General features: G+C 44.8%; 1 protein-coding gene across 7 annotated transcripts in view; it reads right to left on the bottom strand.

The window, feature by feature from the left end:
- Positions 1 to 17271, bottom strand: part of tarbp1 (TAR (HIV-1) RNA binding protein 1) — a 124124-nt gene extending 106853 nt beyond the window's left edge. For 5 of the 7 annotated variants that reach the window (XM_060916486.1, XM_060916487.1, XM_060916485.1 and 2 more), the window contains exons 1-3: positions 16251 to 17271; positions 16080 to 16177; positions 18 to 87 (exon numbers count right to left, since the gene is read on the bottom strand). In XM_060916486.1, coding sequence (XP_060772469.1) covers positions 18 to 87; positions 16080 to 16177; positions 16251 to 17175 — 1093 coding nt within the window. In that variant the 5' untranslated portion in view covers positions 17176 to 17271. The remainder of the gene's footprint in view (positions 1 to 17; positions 88 to 16079; positions 16178 to 16250) is intronic. The other 2 variants (XM_060916488.1, XM_060916491.1) reach the window with 1 other exon arrangement.
- Between the last annotated feature and the right edge of the window lie 1253 nt (positions 17272 to 18524).

Below are 18524 nucleotides of genomic sequence, written 5' to 3'. Positions count from 1 at the left end.
AATAAAATGCGACTCACCTTGAATATCTGTTGAAATTGTTTTGACAAGCATGTCAATTCGGCTTAGCACTGGTCGAATAACATGGAGCTAAACACAGCAGTTGAAATTATAAAAACACAAAGAGTGACTGAATTACATACAAAGGTTTATAGTAATTTTTATATTCATAAAATATTTATCCAGGCCCATGGTGCAACATAATAATACAAGAGTATGACAAAATATTACATAAAGTTAAAAACACAAACGTGCCAACCAAGTGCAAAACTCAAAATGTCCAAAAAAAAAAAAAAACCTCAATCATTTTATTCCATTCCAGTTAGAGCTGATTAGGGAGTCCAACTTATAAGTCCAAGGCATGCAGTTTTAGCTTTAATAGTGTGAAACAGCAGAAAATCAATAATGTGAGCCATTTCATGTTTGACAATGTTATGCATACATTTCAGAATTATAGAAACAGAATAACTGTAGTGTTTGAGTGTTTTCAGATAAAGTACCGCAAGGACTGTCAAATATCAAAAACTGCACATTGATATCTGCAGTAATAAAAATGTGATGGCAATGAATGTGGGTCAAAATTGCTACAATTTCATGGATTTTTTTGTCTCATTTTTTCAATGAGGAAAGTTGTACATCTGTATTGTAATATGATTTCAACTTATTGGATGCACCGTTTGTGCTAGTGTATCATATTTCTTCATCTTTCAGGCTGAAGTACACCATTTCGTTGCAAAATATACATCTTGTTGGACCACGCATGAAATGTCTGCAGTGTGACATTTACTATTGAAACATTTTCTGTCAAATTTATCAAGCTCATGATGTCAAATTTGCATTTAATATCTAGTTTATAATGAATTTCTCATCTACAAAGTATAAAGATGGGGAAAAAAACAAACATGTTCACAATATAACTTCCTAATACTACTAAGGTATGATTCAAAATGGTATGTCAATGACAAAAATCTCCGTAGTGTCCGTAGGCCCCCCATGTACACAATGCTGAGAGACATACAATGAGCTCAGTATAATAACTATGAACAGTCTTTAGTAACAACACAATATGTCTATATGGTACTTGGAATGTCTTGCTGAATTACAAAATGCAGGACAATTAACTCACTTATAGTGTCCGTAGCCCACCTGTAGTATCCGTAGGCCCTATGCTATCGCATACAAAGAGTCAATTACATAAAAAGCTACCGGCAACTTATTGAAGTAATCAGGAAAAATCTTTAATTTTCTCTTTATGTGACACAAAAACAAATACACAAGGAACTTTTTCATGATATTTGGAAGATTTAATTACAGTTCAAAACACCACATGCCAAGAATTCTGATCTTGCTAGAGTTAAAGCAAAGTATTGGGATAGTATCGCTTTTAAAAATTGTAGACCTGAATATTGTTAGTTAATCAGAACATGAAAAGCATCCTTGAATAAAAAGCAATGTCTTTTCACATTCATTTATTGTTAGAGTATGACGGGCCTACAGACACTACAAATATGTATCACTATGAATCTAATATTCCTTTTTCCAAAGTTTAGCACATGAAGTATAAGTAACTTTTCCCGTTGAAGATTAGTGAGAAAAATTTTACAAGTATATATTAGACACAATTTGTGGCAATATACCATAGGTTTCTGCTGGAAAGGACATGGTCAATTTTTGGCCCTCAGTGAGACACATTTGGTACACATTAGTGATTTTCTGTTGAAAGCATCTGCCAACAAGTTGTCTCTTAAAAATAGTGACTTTCTGTGCAGAGTTTGCATGTTCTCCCTGTGTCCGCGTGGGTTTCCTCCGGGTGCTCCGGTTTCCCCCACGGTCCAAACACATGCAGGTTAGGTTAACTGGTGACTCTAAATTGACCGTAGGTGTGAATGTGGGCGTGAATGGTTGTCTGTGTCTATGTGTCAGCCCTGTGATGACCTGGCGACTTGTCCAGGGTGTACCCCGCCTTTCGCCCGTAGTCAGCTGGGATAGGCTCCAGCTTGCCTGCGACCCTGTAGAACAGGATAAAGCGGCTAGAGATAATGAGATGAAATGAGAAGTTATTGAGAGACATAGCCACTTTACCAAGCCACTTTGCTGGAAGAAGACCCAAACCTTCACTTGAAACAAAAATGATTCAGATGGTCAGGAACAACCCAGAAACCACCAAGGCACAAACCTGCCATGAACTGGAAGCTGTTGAAACATCAGTGCCACTGTATACAGTCAAGCAAGTTTTACATTGCCGTGGACTGAGAGGCTGCCATCCAAGAAAGAAGCCCTCCAAAATTGATGCCTTCAAGTTTAACAAAAAAGTTTGCAGCTGACCACAGGGACAAAGAAAAAGCTTTCTGAAGGAAAGTTTTATGGTCAGATAAATACTGAGTTGTTTGACCAGAGGCAATGTTTGGAGGAATAAAGGTGAGGCATTCAACCCCAATTACACTGTACCGGAGCGACACGGTGGTGTAGTGGTTAGCACTGTCGCTTCACAGCAAGAAGGTCCTGGGTTTGAGCCCAGCGGCCGACGAGGGCCTTTCTGTGTGGAGTTTTACATGTTCTCCCCGTGTCTGCGTGGGTTTCCTCCAGGTGCTCCGGTTTCCCCCACAGTCCAAAGACATGCAGGTTAGGCTAATCGGTGGCTCTAAACTGACCGTAGGTGTGAATGAGTGTGTGAATGGTTGTTTATCTATGTGTCAGCAACAGTGACCTGGCAGCTTGTCCAGGGTGTACCCCGCCTCTCGCCCATAGTCAGCTGCGACAGACTCCAGCTTGCCCGCAACCCTGCACAGGATAAGCGGCTACAGATAAATCGATGGATGGACGGAACGCTGTACCAACTGTTAAACATGGTCCTTCTACTTAACTCCGACAAAACAGAAGTATTTGTACTAGGACCACATGCAGCTAGAATTAGGTTTTCTGATTACATAGTAACTTTGGATGGTCTTTGTTTCTTCATGTGCCTCACTAAAAGACCTCGGGATGATCATTAACTCCAGTCTTTCATTTGAAATTCTTGTAGATAATATTACAAGGCTAGCCTGCTTTCATCTCAGAAATATGCTAAGTGAACAGAGTTGGAGCAATGGGCAAAAATCCCAGTGGCTAGATGTGCTAAGCTAATAGAAACACACCCCAAGAGACTTGCAGCTGTAATTGCAGTAAAAGGTGGCTCTACAAAGTATTGACTTTGGGGGGTGAATACCTATGCACACTCCAGATTTTTGTTTTTTTCCATCTTAATTATTGTTTGTGTCACCATAAAAAAGCAATTTGCAACTTTAAAATGGTAGACATGTGTAAATCAAATGGTGCTAACCCCCCAAAAATCCATTTTAATTCCAGCTTGGAAGGCGACAAAACAGGACAAACACCAAGGGGGATGAATACTTTGTAAGACACTGTATAACACGCACACAAATTCCACAAGATATTGGAAACATTCTTTTTAAATTCAGTTCCATTTTGACAACATTGTATTACATTTCTTCTTCTTCTTCTTCTTAGGGGTCGCCACAGCAGATCATCCGGATCCGCATGTTTGATTTGGCATAGGTTTTACATCGGATGCCCTTCCTGATGCAACCCTCCTCAGTCTATCAGGACCAACACCAAGTATGCACTGGCTTGTACAACCACAGTGGCTGCGTATTTTTTCTTTTTTTAATCCAAAATGCATGTCTGAACTGTGAGGGAAACTGGAGCACCCAGAGGAAACCCATGAACATGCAAACTCCACACAGAAAGGTCCCCGTCGGCCATGAGGTTCAAACCCAGAATATTCTTGCTGTGAGGCAACAGGGCTAACCACTGGACCACTGTGCCGCCCTCAACACTGCATTACACAATTCCTGCAAAGTTTTCAGGTGCTCTTTCAAGGTTGTGACTCATCCATTCTACCACACCTCAAAGGTGTTATATTGGATTCAGATCTGCTGACTGGGAAGGCCACTAAAGGACACTGAATTCATTATCATGTTCGTGAAACTAGTTTAACATGACTTTTGCTTTGTGACATGGTGGATAATCATGCTGGATGTAGCCATTAGAAGATGAGTAAATCATGACCATGAAGGGATGCACATGATCAGCAACAATACTAAACAGGCTATGGCATTCAAATGATGACTGTTATTACTGGGCCGAAAATGTACCAAGAAAAACCATTCCCCATAACATTACACCACCTCCACCAGCCTGGACTACTGACACAAGGCAAGTTGGGTCCATGGAGTCATGCTTGGAGTGCCAAATTCTGACCCTACCATCGGTGTGCCTTTGCAGAAATCAAGATTCATCAGATCATTCATTCTACAGTCGGAGGAAAATGTTTGTACACCCTTTGGAATTTTTTACATTTCTGCCTAAATTGGTCATAAAACAGCGCCTGAACTCTCCAGCAATTTTAAGAATGAACAAACAGTGTCTGCTTGAACTAAAACCACTCAAACAATTACATGTTATCATATTTTTATTGGCCATAAGATGGAAATATTGACAGGATAGGGAGGCATAAGTAAGTACACCCTTAGCTAAGGCTCATCCAAGAGCTAATTAGACTAATTAGATGATTAAACAATTTGACTCAGGTGTGAGCCAACCTGATGTCCAATCACTGAGGTGTGTCATAAGCTACCCACCCCACTGGAAAACCAGTTAAAAGGTGTGTTTTGATGAGAGGCATGTTCTGTGCATCATGCCTCGCTCAAAGGAGCTGTCTGAAGACTTAAGACACAAAATAATTGATTTGTATAAAGCTAAAAAGGGTTACAAAACCATCTCTAAGACCCTTGGTGTTCATGTGTCTACAATTAGAAAAATTGTGTATAAATGGAGACAATTTGGAACGGTTATTACTCTGCCAAGGAGTGGCTGCCCTGCGAAGATCACTCCAAAGGCACTGCGAGTCATCATCAATGAGGTAAAAAAGAATCCAAGAGTGTCCGCTGAAGACTTGAGGAAATCACTGAAACATGCAGACATCTTTGTGGACACATCTACTATAAGAAAGACACTGAACAAGAATGGGATTCATGGGAGAAGGCCACGGAGGAAGCCACTGCTGTCCAGAAAGAACATTTCTGCTCGTTTGGAGTTCACGAAAAAGCATTTGGATGCTCCTCAGCGCCATTGGAAAAACATATTGTGGTCTGATGAAACCAAAGTTGAATTGTTTGGGGGTAACACACCACATCATGTGTGGAGGTGTTAGGGTTTTGCTGGGATTCGAACCTGGTTCGTTGGTGTGATAATCCAGCAAACCCCCACTAGGCAACCAGGGGGATGACTCAAATGCAGAGGCGTGAGGCGGAAGTAGAAAAAGAATCAAAAGGTTTATTTAAACTATATACACTATATACAGGGCAAAACAAAAGACAAAAAAAAAAACCAAAGAGTATAATCCAAAAGAAAAGCAAAGTGCAAAAATTCAAAAGCTAAGAAGATCAAAAAACACAGTACAAAGGAAACTGGAGATAAACATAACAGCACAAAGACTCCGTGACAAGAGGACTGAACTCAGGGGTATAAATAGACAAACTAATTAAGGACACAGGTGAAGATAATTAGGCAATTAACACAAACACAAGACACAGGAACAGTGGCGGCCTCTAGAGGCCAAAATAAACACGACATGAAAAGGAAATAACAGCGGCCTCTAGAGGCCAAAACAGTCCTAGTCCTAACAGGACCCCCCCCTCTAGGAGCGTCTCCTGACGTTCCCAGGGCGATCCGGATGGGCTGAATGGAAGTCCCGACATAGTTCTTTATCAAGGACATCCCGAGCAGGAACCCAGCAGCGCTCCTCAGGACCATAGCCCTCCCAGTCCACCAGATATTGCAACCCGCCGCGGACCCGGCGGGAGTCAAGCAGGCGATTCACAGTGAACACAGTCTGCCCCTGGAAGATGCGGGGGGGTGGGGGGTTCCTAGGGGCAGGGGCATACGTAGACGTCAGTACGGGCCGTAACAGGGAAACATGGAAAGTGGGGTTGATCCTCAGAGTCCGGGGCAACTGGAGCCGGTAGGAGACAGGGTTCACCCTGCGCACCACCTTAAAGGGGCCAATGTAGCGAGGAGCAAGCTTGCGGTTCTCCACCCGCAGTGGAAGGTCCTTAGTGGACAGCCAAACACGCTGCCCAGGGCGGAAAGCGTGTGCAGGTCTTCTATGGCGGTTGGCCTGAGTCTGGTTGGTTCTGGAGGTCTGTATGAGGGTCTTCCTGACCTTGCTCCAGGTCTTGCGACACCGTCTCACATATTGGTTGACCGAGGGCACCCCCGCGTCCTCCTCCTGGTCCGGGAACAGAGGTGGCTGGAACCCGAATTGGCACTGGAATGGCGACAGCTTGGTGGCCGATGACTGCAGGGTGTTGTGGGCGTACTCCGCCCATGGCAGCCAGGTGCTCCACGATGTCGGGTTATCCATAGCCAGGCCTCGCAGGGTGGTTTCCAGGTCCTGGTTGAGCCTCTCCGTCTGACCATTGGACTGTGGGTGAAACCCAGAGGAGAGGCTGGCAGTGGCTCCGATGACCTTGCAGAACCCGTGCCACACTCGGGAGGAGAACTGGGGCCCTCGGTCTGAGACGATGTCCTGTGGAAGACCAAAGACTCGGAAGACATGATTAAACAAAAGTTTCGCAGTTTCAAGAGCAGAGGGGAGTTTGCACAGTGGTATGAAGCGGCAGGCCTTGGAGAATCTGTCAACTAAGACCAAAATGACCGTGTTACCTTGTGACTCAGGGAGACCCGTGATAAAGTCGACTGCCACGTGGGACCAGGGACGCCGGGGAATGGTCAGAGGATGCAGGAGACCCTGGGGACGCTGTCGTGGGTTCTTGGTTCTGGTGCAAACCTCACAGGACAGGACAAATGACCTTACTTCCTTCTCCATGTTAGGCCACCAGAAGCGTCTTTTCAGGAAGTCCAGGGTCCTCCGAGCTCCCGGGTGGGCGGTGAGAGGGGAAGAGTGACCCCACTGGAGAACCTTGGCCCGGGCTTGATGTGGGACGTACAAGAGGCCTGGTGGCCCCGTCCCAGGACCGGGGTCCTGGCGTTGGGCTCGTCGGACAGCCTCCTCAATACCCCAGCGGACAGGGGCCACAATCCGGGACACAGGGATAATAGGCCCGACTTCATTCTCCCTGTTAGTGGCAGAGAACAGTCTGGACAGTGCGTCAGGTTTGGTGTTCTTGGAGCCGGGGCGGTATGAGAGGGTGAAGTCAAACCGACTGAAAAACAGGGCCCACCTAGCCTGTCGAGGGTTCAGTCTCTTGGCTTGCTGGAGGTACTCCAGGTTCTTGTGGTCAGTCCAAACCAGGAATGGATGTTGTGCTCCCTCCAGCCAGTGCCTCCACTCCTCAAGGGCCAGTTTGACCGCTAGCAGTTCTCGATCCCCCACATCGTACCGGGACTCAGCAGGACTCAGGCGGTGGGAGAAGTAAGCGCAGGGGTGCAGCTTTCCTTCCGAACGTTGAGAGAGCACCGCGCCGACACCACTGTCCGAGGCGTCCACCTCCACGATGAATGGTTGGGAGGTGTCCGGGAGAACCAGAATGGGTGCCGTGCAGAAGTGGTCCTTGAGGTCTTTGAACGCCTTTTCTGCCTGAGGAGACCAGCCATAATATCCACCTGTCCCTTTGGTGAGGTCTGACATGGGTGCTGCCACAGAACTGAAGTTCCTGATGAACTTGCGGTAGAAGTTAGCGAATCCTAAGAACCGCTGAACCTCCTTAACGGACTTGGGAGTAGGCCAATCCCGGACGGCCAGGGTCTTGGCAGGGTCCATTTGGAGTTGGCCTGTCCGTACAATAAATCCCAGAAAGGAGACCTCGGGAACATGAAATTCGCATTTCTGGGCCTTGGCGAACAGATTGTTCTGTAGCAGCCTCTGGAGAACCTGGCGGACATGGTGGCGGTGCTCCTGCACGGTCTTGGAAAAGATAAGGATGTCGTCGAGGTAGACAAAAACGTATAGGTTAATCATGTCCCTTAAGACGTCGTTGATTAGGGCCTGAAAAACAGCTGGTGCGTTGGTGAGTCCGAAGGGCATCACCTGGTATTCGTAGTGCCCAGACGGGGTGTTAAAGGCAGTCTTCCACTCGTCTCCCTGTCGGATACGGATGAGGTGGTATGCGTTCCGTAGGTCCAACTTGGTGAAGACGGTGGCGCCTTGGAGCAGGTCGAAAGCTGTGGACATCAGCGGAAGGGGATATCGGTTGCGCACAGTGATCTTATTCAGGCCCCTGTAATCAATACATGGTCGGAGCCCCCCATCCTTCTTGCCGACAAAGAAGAAGCCGGCTCCAGCAGGTGAAGTGGAGGGTCGAATAAACCCAGAGACCAGGGCATCTTTGAGGTATTCCTCCATGGCCTTGCGTTCTGGCTGAGAGAGTGAAAACAGTCTGCCACGAGGAGGGGTAGTCCCAGGGAGCAAGTCGATGGCACAGTCGTAGGCCCGGTGCGGAGGAAGAACGGCGGCCCTGCTCTTGCTGAATACCTCCTTGAGATCCCAGTACTCTGTGGGAACTTGAGATAACTCGGTGAGATCAGGGGGCTCGGCAGGAGACACAGGAGAGCTAGAGAGCAGACAAGAGGCATGGCATGCAGGGCCCCATTCCACAACCTGGCTTGTTACCCAGTCTATGCGAGGGTTGTGGCGAGTAAGCCAAGGAAGGCCTAGAATAACTGGGAACTCAGGTGAAGGAATCAGGTGCAGGGATATTTCTTCCTTGTGACCTTGAGACTGGAGGAAAACTGGAGAAGTAACTTGGGTGACTCTTCCATCACCTAACGCTTGGCCATCGAGGGCAGACACAGACAGTGGGACTTCAAGAGGTGCAGTCGGAATATTGATGCTTTGGGCGAAGTGAATATCCATAAAGTTCCCAGCCGCCCCTGAGTCTATCAAAGCTTGACAAGAGTGGACAGACTCACCCCAGGAGATGGAGACCGGGATGTAGATTCCTTGGCCAGGGAGTCCGGGAGAGAGGGTAGGCCCCGTCACAACCCTCCCTCGGCTGGACGGGGCGGTCCTTTTCCCAAGAGTTCGGGACATGATGCTCGGAAGTGACCAGGCTTGCCACAGTAGATGCAGCACTTGTCCCTCCTTCTGCGCTCCCTCTCAGATGCGGAGAGGCGAGTACGACCCACTTGCATGGGTTCTGGACAGTCACTGAAGGAGGTAGACGGTCTCCAGGTAGAGGTAGGGAGGCTGGGGGGGCTCAAGGCTTGGTGGCGTTCTCTCATCCTGTTGTCCAGACGAATAGCATGTGAGATGAGGGTTTCGAGGTCACTTGGGCATCCAATAGAGGCCAGACCGTCCTTGATGGGGTCAGACAGACCATGGTGGAAGGCTGACACCAGGGCAGTCTCGTTCCATCCACTTACTGCTGCGAGTGTTCGGAACGAGATGGCGTAATCTGCGACGCTTCCTCCTTGCCGGATGGACATGAGCTTTCGGGCTGCGTCGGTACTGATGTCTGCCTGATCGAAGACCCGAAGCATCTCTTCAGAAAACAGCTGGAAATCAAAGCACTCAGGTCCCTGTCTTTGCCAGATAGCAGTAGCCCAGGCTCGCGCCTTACCAGCTAATAAGGTGATCACAAAGGCAATCTTGCGGCGATCCGTAGTGTAGGTGGTAGGCTGAAGCTCAAAGGTGAGTTGACACTGGGTAAGGAACTCTCGGCACTCACTGTGCTTGCCGTCATACCTCTGTGGTGCAGGAAGGCTGGGTTCGCGAGGTGAAGAAGGCAGCATTGCAGGAGGCACTGGAGCAGGAGTGGGAGCTGGATCAGGAGCAGGAACTGGATCAGGAGCAGGAGATGCAGGCAGAGATGTCAGCTGTGCCAGGGTTTTCCCAATTTGCTGAAGCAGTTCCTCGTGGCGAGCGAGGGCCTCACGTTGGCTGGTGAGCGTACGTCCATGAGCGTCCATGGTCGCTCCGAAGCGTGTCAAAGCTGCCATAATTCCCTGAAGGTTGGCCGGGTAGACAGTTGAAGCAGCCTCTGCTGAGTCGGTCAGGACGGAGTCTTTCTGTTAGGGTTTTGCTGGGATTCGAACCTGGTTCGTTGGTGTGATAATCCAGCAAACCCCCACTAGGCAACCAGGGGGATGACTCAAATGCAGAGGCGTGAGGCGGAAGTAGAAAAAGAATCAAAAGGTTTATTTAAACTATATACACTATATACAGGGCAAAACAAAAGACAAAAAAAAAAACCAAAGAGTATAATCCAAAAGAAAAGCAAAGTGCAAAAATTCAAAAGCTAAGAAGATCAAAAAACACAGTACAAAGGAAACTGGAGATAAACATAACAGCACAAAGACTCCGTGACAAGAGGACTGAACTCAGGGGTATAAATAGACAAACTAATTAAGGACACAGGTGAAGATAATTAGGCAATTAACACAAACACAAGACACAGGAACAGTGGCGGCCTCTAGAGGCCAAAATAAACACGACATGAAAAGGAAATAACAGCGGCCTCTAGAGGCCAAAACAGTCCTAGTCCTAACAGGAGGAAAGTCGGTACAGCACACCATCAGCAAAACCTCATCCCCACTGTCAAGTATGATGGCGGTAGCATCATGGTGTGGGGGTGCTTTGCTGCCTCTGGGCCTGGACAACTGGCTATAATCAATGGGAAAATGAATTCTCAATTATATCAAGATATTTTGCAGAAAAACCTGAGGCAATCTGTCAAAAAGTTGAAACTCAAGAGAGGATGGGTCCTGCAACAGGACAATGACCCTAAACACAGAAGCAGGTCGACATTAGAATGGTTTCAGAAGAACAAAATTCACGTTCTGGAATGGCCCAGTCAAAGTCCCGACCTCAATCCAATCGAGATGCTGTGGCATGACCTCAAGAAAGCCATTCATTCCAGGCATCCCAGGAATCTTGCTGAATTGCAACAGTTTTGCAAAGAGGAATGGTGCAAGATTTCTTCTGATCGTTGTGCCTGTCTAGTCTGCAACTACAGGAAACGTCTGTTTGAAGTTATTGCAGCCAGAGGAGGGTCAACCAGCTACTAAATCAAAGGGTGTACTTACTTATGCCTCCCTATCCTGTGAATAATTCCATCTTATGGTCAATAAAAATATGATAAAACGCAAATGTTTGGGTGGTTTTAGTTCAAGCAGACACTGTTTGTTCATTCTTAAGATTGCTGGAGAGTTCAGATGATGTTTTATGACCAATTTAGGCAGAAATGTAAAAAATTCCAAAGGGTGTACAAACATTTTCCTCCGACTGTATGTTTTTTTCAATCTTCAGCTATCTAGTTTTGGTGAGCCCATGCTAGGGTTGGGCGGTATTACGGTAAGAAGGTATCCCGAGGTATCCAAAAGTACCAACGGTATCGGTCTCATTACCGTCATTTTAAAAAATATATATATAATATCTAAATAAATATGGAGTACATGAGGTCATAATATAAAATAATAAATTGAAGATCATCCCGAATAACTGTGTGATCGTATTTTCACTAATTCTATCAATTTCCTAAAGAAGTTTTCATCGTGTGCAGGGTTGTTTATGTCGTTACCATGGCAACCCTGCGTGACATTTTGGAGTCTGACAGAAAGCTTCGCAAGAGACTGAGAGCGGGGGTGTCATGGCTCAGATGGCTAAGGCACCGTACCATAAATCCGGGGACCCGGGTTTGATTCCGACCCGAGGTTATTTCCCGATCCCGTCTCTCTCTCCCCCGCTCATTTCCTGTCTCTCTATACTGTCCTATCTAAAAAAAAAAAAAAAAGAGACTGAGACCGCGGTTGAAAGATGGCAAGTCAAGATAACGAGTTAGTGGCAAAAAAAATACAACATCGGCAGTGTGGCAGTATTTTGGTTTCAAACCAAACGAAAAATCTAATATGTCCCCTAAGGCACACCATAGCCTGGGGTACTCCACTTCCACGAGATCTCTCCAATGAGTTGTGTTTTGAGTAGGTTACATGAGTAACAACAAGGTAAAATAATATAACGTATGACATTTGGGATGTGGGTAATAAACGTTTGAAATGTCATCTACTGAAGAAACGGAAGAAAACATCGTAGCGTAAACTGTTCGGTTTCTGGTGGGAATTAGCAATGCGCTTGCTATCTTTGTTGGGTGTGTTAAACCGTATGGATTTACAGTCGGAGGAAAATGTTTGTACACCCTTTGGAATTTTTTACATTTCTGCCTAAATTGGTCATAAAACATCATCTGAACTCTCCAGCAATCTTAAGAATGAACAAACAGTGTCTGCTTGAACTAAAACCACCCAAACATTTGCGTTTTATCATATTTTTATTGACCATAAGATGGAATTATTCACAGGATAGGGAGGCATAAGTAAGTACACCCTTTGATTTAGTAGCTGGTTGACCCTCCTCTGGCTGCAATAACTTCAAACAGACGTTTCCTGTAGTTGCAGACTAGACAGGCACAACGATCAGAAGAAATCTTGCACCATTCCTCTTTGCAAAACTGTTGCAATTCAGCAAGATTCCTGGGATGCCTGGAATGAATGGCTTTCTTGAGGTCATGCCACAGCATCTCGATTGGATTGAGGTCGGGACTTTGACTGGGCCATTCCAGAACGTGAATTTTGTTCTTCTGAAACCATTCTAATGTCGACCTGCTTCTGTGTTTAGGGTCATTGTCCTGTTGCAGGACCCATCCTCTCTTGAGTTTCAACTTTTTGACAGATTGCCTCAGGTTTTTCTGCAAAATATCTTGATATAATTGAGAATTCATTTTCCCATTGATTATAGCCAGTTGTCCAGGCCCAGAGGCAGCAAAGCACCCCCACACCATGATGCTACCGCCATCATACTTGACAGTGGGGATGAGGTTTTGCTGATGGTGTGCTGTACCGACTTTCCTCCACACATGATGTGGTGTGTTACCCCCAAACAATTCAACTTTGGTTTCATCAGACCACAATATGTTTTTCCAATGGCGCTGAGGAGCATCCAAATGCTTTTTCGTGAACTCCAAACGAGCAGAAATGTTCTTTCTGGACAGCAGTGGCTTCCTCCGTGGCCTTCTCCCATGAATCCCATTCTTGTTCAGTGTCTTTCTTATAGTAGATGTGTCCACAAAGATGTCTGCATGTTTCAGTGATTTCCTCAAGTCTTCAGCGGACACTCTTGGATTCTTTTTTACCTCATTGATGATGACTCGCAGTGCCTTTGGAGTGATCTTCGCAGGGCAGCCACTCCTTGGCAGAGTAATAACCGTTCCAAATTGTCTCCATTTATACACAATTTTTCTAATTGTAGACACATGAACACCAAGGGTCTTAGAGATGGTTTTGTAACCCTTTTTAGCTTTATACAAATCAATTATTTTGTGTCTTAAGTCTTCAGACAGCTCCTTTGAGCGAGGCATGATGCACAGAACATGCCTCTCATCAAAACACACCTTTTAACTGGTTTTCCAGTGGGGTGGGTAGCTTATGACACACCTCAGTGATTGGACATCAGGTTGGCTCACACCTGAGTCAAATTGTTTAATCATCTAATTAGTCTAATTAGCTCTTGGATGAGCCTTAGCTAAGGGTGTACTTACTTATGCCTCCCTATCCTGTCAATATTTCCATCTTATGGCCAATAAAAATATGATAACATGTAATTGTTTGAGTGGTTTTAGTTCAAGCAGACACTGTTTGTTCATTCTTAAAATTGCTGGAGAGTTCAGGCGCTGTTTTATGACCAATTTAGGCAGAAATGTAAAAAATTCCAAAGGGTGTACAAACATTTTCCTCCGACTGTAAGTGGAATAATTGTAAGGAGTTATGTGATCAAGACAACGTTTTAAGCAAGGTAAGGCCATTTGATTATTAATTTCCCCGCCATGGCATGACGTGGGCCCATATGATTTTGCCTTGTGCAGCTACCGCGCATTTGAATTAGGTTCGCCTCATTTGCGCTGAAGAATATGGTTTATCGCGCAGTCTAAACGGACTTGGGTGTTGGTTGATTCTTTTTCTTTTTTTTATTTCCCATGCTTGAAAGGGTATGATCCTGCTCATCGTGTACTTTTTTTTGATGGAGTAGGTGAAATAGTGCTGCAAATGGCGTTTCAACGCAGACATGTGTAAACGACAGTTGAATGCTATTTTCAAGATGAAGGAAGAGTTGCGTGATGCTTTGAAATATCTCTTAATCCATTCATCAATGCACAAAATTCGCTTTGCTGCTTAATCCATACCACAATGCACACAATTCGCTATGCTGCTTTTAAATAGTACATTTGAGGCATAGGCGCACGTTACACAGTAGGCCGAAACAAAATATTATTTTTTTCTCGGTAATACCGTATACCCCGGGAAAACACAGACGGTTTAAAGGTATCAAAATTTGGATACCGCCCAACCCTAGCCCATGCCCTCAGCAGCCTCAGCTTTCTGTTCTTGGCTGACAGAAGTGGAACCCGACATGATCCACCGCTGTTGGAGCCCATCCACCTCAAGATTCAATGTGTTGTGCATTCTGAGATACTTTTGGGCTTATTACAATTGTATAGAGTGGTCATCTGAGTTACTGTAGCCTTTCTTTCAGCTCAAACCAGTCTGGCTGTTCTCCGTTGACCTCCCTCACAAACAAGACATTTCTTTCCACAGAACAGCCATTCACTGGATATGTTTTCTTCATTACACTGTTCTGAGCAAACTCTAGAGACTGCTGTATATGAACATTTCAGGAGATCACAATTTACAGAAATACTCAAACAAGCCTGTCCGGCACCATAAATCATGCTACGGTCAAAATCACTAAGGTCATATTTTTTCTGCATCCTGATGGTTGATGTGAACATTACGCAAAATTGCTGGCCTGTTCCTGCATGATTTTATGCACTGCAGCCACATGATTGGTTGATAAGATAATTGCATGGCTTTGTGCTGCACATACATGATGAGTGTTCCTGATTCTGGAAAGGTCATCCTTCATCTGATGCAAATTCACCTGTGTTAAGGGGCATAAGATGTGGAGTTTTGCTCTCAGGTCCAGAATGTACTGAATTTTGTTTTTGCTGTTAGAAAGTCCAGCCTCACAATTTTCCCTCACGATGTCTAAGACACCACCAGGCCCGTACAATATTTCAAAAGGGGAAGACCCCATGGAGGCTTGTGGGACCTCTTGTGCTGCAAACAACAGAGGCTTGGATCTTTACAGATGGTAAATACTTGTGTGAATCAATTTAACTGGGTTGCTCCAATCAAATGAGAGACATTGCCTTGCACTTACGGTTGGGTCCCCTGTGGTGGTACATGTTCATCGTTCGATCGTATGTATGGACGTCGTATGATCAAGCCATCAAAAATCAGGTCGATGCATTACCATATTCTCTTAAGTATGGGGCTCCGCTCGAGGAGCTCTGCTATTAACCAATCAGTGTTTGCTTGATACACAGTAACACAGATTTAGGGACTCCTCAAAGCAAAAAATTAATAAGCTATCAAATAAGTCAAAAATATACCCAAATATTAAATTTGAGCATAGAGCAATCATGGCCCACCTTTCCTGAAAATTTCATCCAAATCCATTGACTATTTTTTGAGTTAGGTTAGGAACAGATAAACAAACAACCAAATGGAGGCAAAAACATAACCTCCTCCAACAAAGTTGGCGGAGGTAATTACTCCTTTATATACAGTACTGCACGAGTCAATTTCCACAGTTTTGGTTTCAATCAAATGGCTATCCAGTACTTGTTAATTATTTGGTACCAAACATTATAGGCATTCAGCAGACGCTCTTATCCAGAGTGACATACAGCAGGACCCTGACATATCCACAGCAGTGGGCAGCTTGAGAAGCAGTTGGGGCACTTCAGCCATTCCTGCTGGTCCAGGGAATCAAACCAGTGACCTTTTGGTCCCAAGGCTGCTTCTCTAACCTTCCCCTCACAATAACGATTGGAAAATTTAAAGTACATTATTACCATTTTCAGTAAGCCAGCTATGCAGTAGTTATTTATGCAAGTCTATATTAATGCTCAATATTACAAATGAAATGTTTCCAGATTTCATACTGTTATTTATTCTTTAAAGAAAAATTTTGAACAACAAAATAAAATAATGAGGACTCTACATACCTGGTATTCCTCAAGAGTTTCCAGGACCAGGGCATACGCTTCCCAAAACTCCTGAAGTACTAATCTTTGCTCTGCTGTCCATTTGAAAAAAAAATCTTCTGGAAAGAATCAAGGTTAATTTACTGACAGTTTATCTAGAATATCTGGAACAAACAAACAAAAACACCTTACCTGTATCACACATATTAATATCTGCATTGCGTGCCTCTGCCAGTGAGACACATCTATTTAGCAGATAGAGTGCCCTCTTACGGGACACACCATCCTTGTGTACAAGTCCAGCTTGGACCACTCTGAAGAAAGTGTGTGACATTTCTGGGTTGGGCCCCCTCTGATCCAATGAGAAGAGGAAGTCAGAAAGAGCGGTAAGACATAGCAGAAGGCGTGCTGTCACCGCTTCTGTGCCCTTCTGCTCATACCAATCCAGTAAATCCTCCCAAAGGTAGCACAGAATGTCTGCTTGTATTTCTTTGTTTGATGAGTTAAGACAGGTGAACCAGATACGAAGAATTATTTTGGAGACCCAAATGTCCGAAAGCTCCTTAACACTACAAAGGGTACAGGACAGTGCTTTCTTAGTTAAGGCTGTATTGGAAGAAACACCTGAGAGCAATACTGCCAGAACCTCTATGGCCACATCAGTATCCAGCTGCTCTGTATCACCATGTCTGTCACCCCTTTCTAACAACGCAGGTAAAACCAAACATGCTATTTTCTCCAGGGAGTCAGTCTGACACTCCCTCAGACATGTCATCAGAAGAGCACAAGTGGCATGGAGCATCTCCTTCCTCTGAGCACTTTGTGTAGCACTTCCCTCCCGAGATGGAACATTTTCACTTGAAATCATTTTCAAAAGTGGCACGCAATGGTCCCATATTATTGACTGCACTTTACAAACAAAACGTTCCCTGGATTTAAACCCGTTAAAAACCTCTGTGCCGGACTGCGATTTGAGGGCAAGTTCGCCCATAAATAAGCCAAGGGCTTCAACTCTCTCTACTTCAGGCAACGAAGAACTCGGCCAGCACAACATGTCCAACGTGCGCTCGATATCACAGCACTGCGACACCAAAACCTTCATCAGAAAAGTCGACATGGTGAACTCGAGCTTTAGTGCTGCTGGTGAATTCCGCACGAGCCCCACGCCGCCTCGTCGTCTTCTTCTCCTACCTCGTATTCTTCTTCACCCTCATCTTTGCTGCTGTACAGTGGTTGTCAAGTCGCTATGGGTGCATTACCGCCACACACTGACCTGGGGTGCATCCAAAACGCTGCCTCAGGAGGATGTCTAACAAGACACCGAGACAACATTTTAAAACTATGTTTGTCAATGTAATTGACTCTCTTGCTCCTATGAAGGAAGTACGGTTTAAACAGCGTTGAACCATAGTTTGAGGATACAATTTTGGCAAAGATAAACAATCGGGATCAGCTACTTTCAGACTTCAAGAAAACGAGAGATGAATCAAAATTTAATAAGTATAAAAAAAGCTAGAAATTTTACCCAAAGGATAAAACAGATCCCCCCCCCCCGAAACAAGCTGGAAGTGGAGAAAAATCATCCTTAAAAACTTTGGAAAACTCTAAAAGATCTTGGCTCTTCCAGCAAAGCAAAATGATCAACTAGTAATATTGGTCTTGGCATTCATCTCATCTCATTATCTCTAGCCGCTTTATCCTGTTCTACAGGGTCGCAGGCAAGCTGGAGCCTATCCCAGCTGACTACGGGCGAAAGGCGGGGTACACCCTGGACAAGTCGCCAGGTGGTCTTGGCCAGGGGCGCCGCTGGGGGGGAGTTAGGACGATTCTAAGGGCCTGGCACTGACAGGGGGGCCTGTGAGGGATATTAATATTATTTTAATAGTATTGCCTTGTGTAAGTTTTTGAAATAAAATATTTCATTTCATCTGTTAAAATATGCAAATTATACATGGTTATGATTTGCTATAACATTTTTCTTGAATTATTTATGATATTGTCATTTCACCCCTCCACCCTTTTTACTAATGGTACAGTCTGATTCTGGGAGCGGGACACGTGAAATGTGTAGCTCCGTGTATGCACAGCGCCGCTATTAGCGCAGCTTAGATCAGCTGCCGGTTTTTCTATGTGCGCAGCAGAGGTGTACATTCTAGAAGTTGCTAAGCAGGAGCAGGTGTGATGAATTATGAAGTCCGGATATCACACTGTGTGTGAAAAAAAAATCACCTTTTTTCATAGGTATCTTTATTGTATAATTAAGTCTAGGTGTTTTGCCATTGTTCATGTGTGGATTTGTTGATATTGTTAAGTATTTAACTTTAATATTTTGCACATTAGCTGTGGTCACAGATATCATTTGCTATTGTTCATGTGTGGATTTATTGATACTGTTGCTAAGTATTTAACTTGAATATTTGAACATTTGCTGTGTTTTCTAATAAATGTATGATGCCTAAAAGAAAC

The sequence above is a fragment of the Neoarius graeffei genome, chromosome 3, assembly GCF_027579695.1.
Source record: "Neoarius graeffei isolate fNeoGra1 chromosome 3, fNeoGra1.pri, whole genome shotgun sequence".
NCBI classification, from domain to species: Eukaryota; Metazoa; Chordata; class Actinopteri; order Siluriformes; family Ariidae; genus Neoarius; species Neoarius graeffei.
This window is presented reverse-complemented; position numbering and strand designations above follow the sequence as displayed.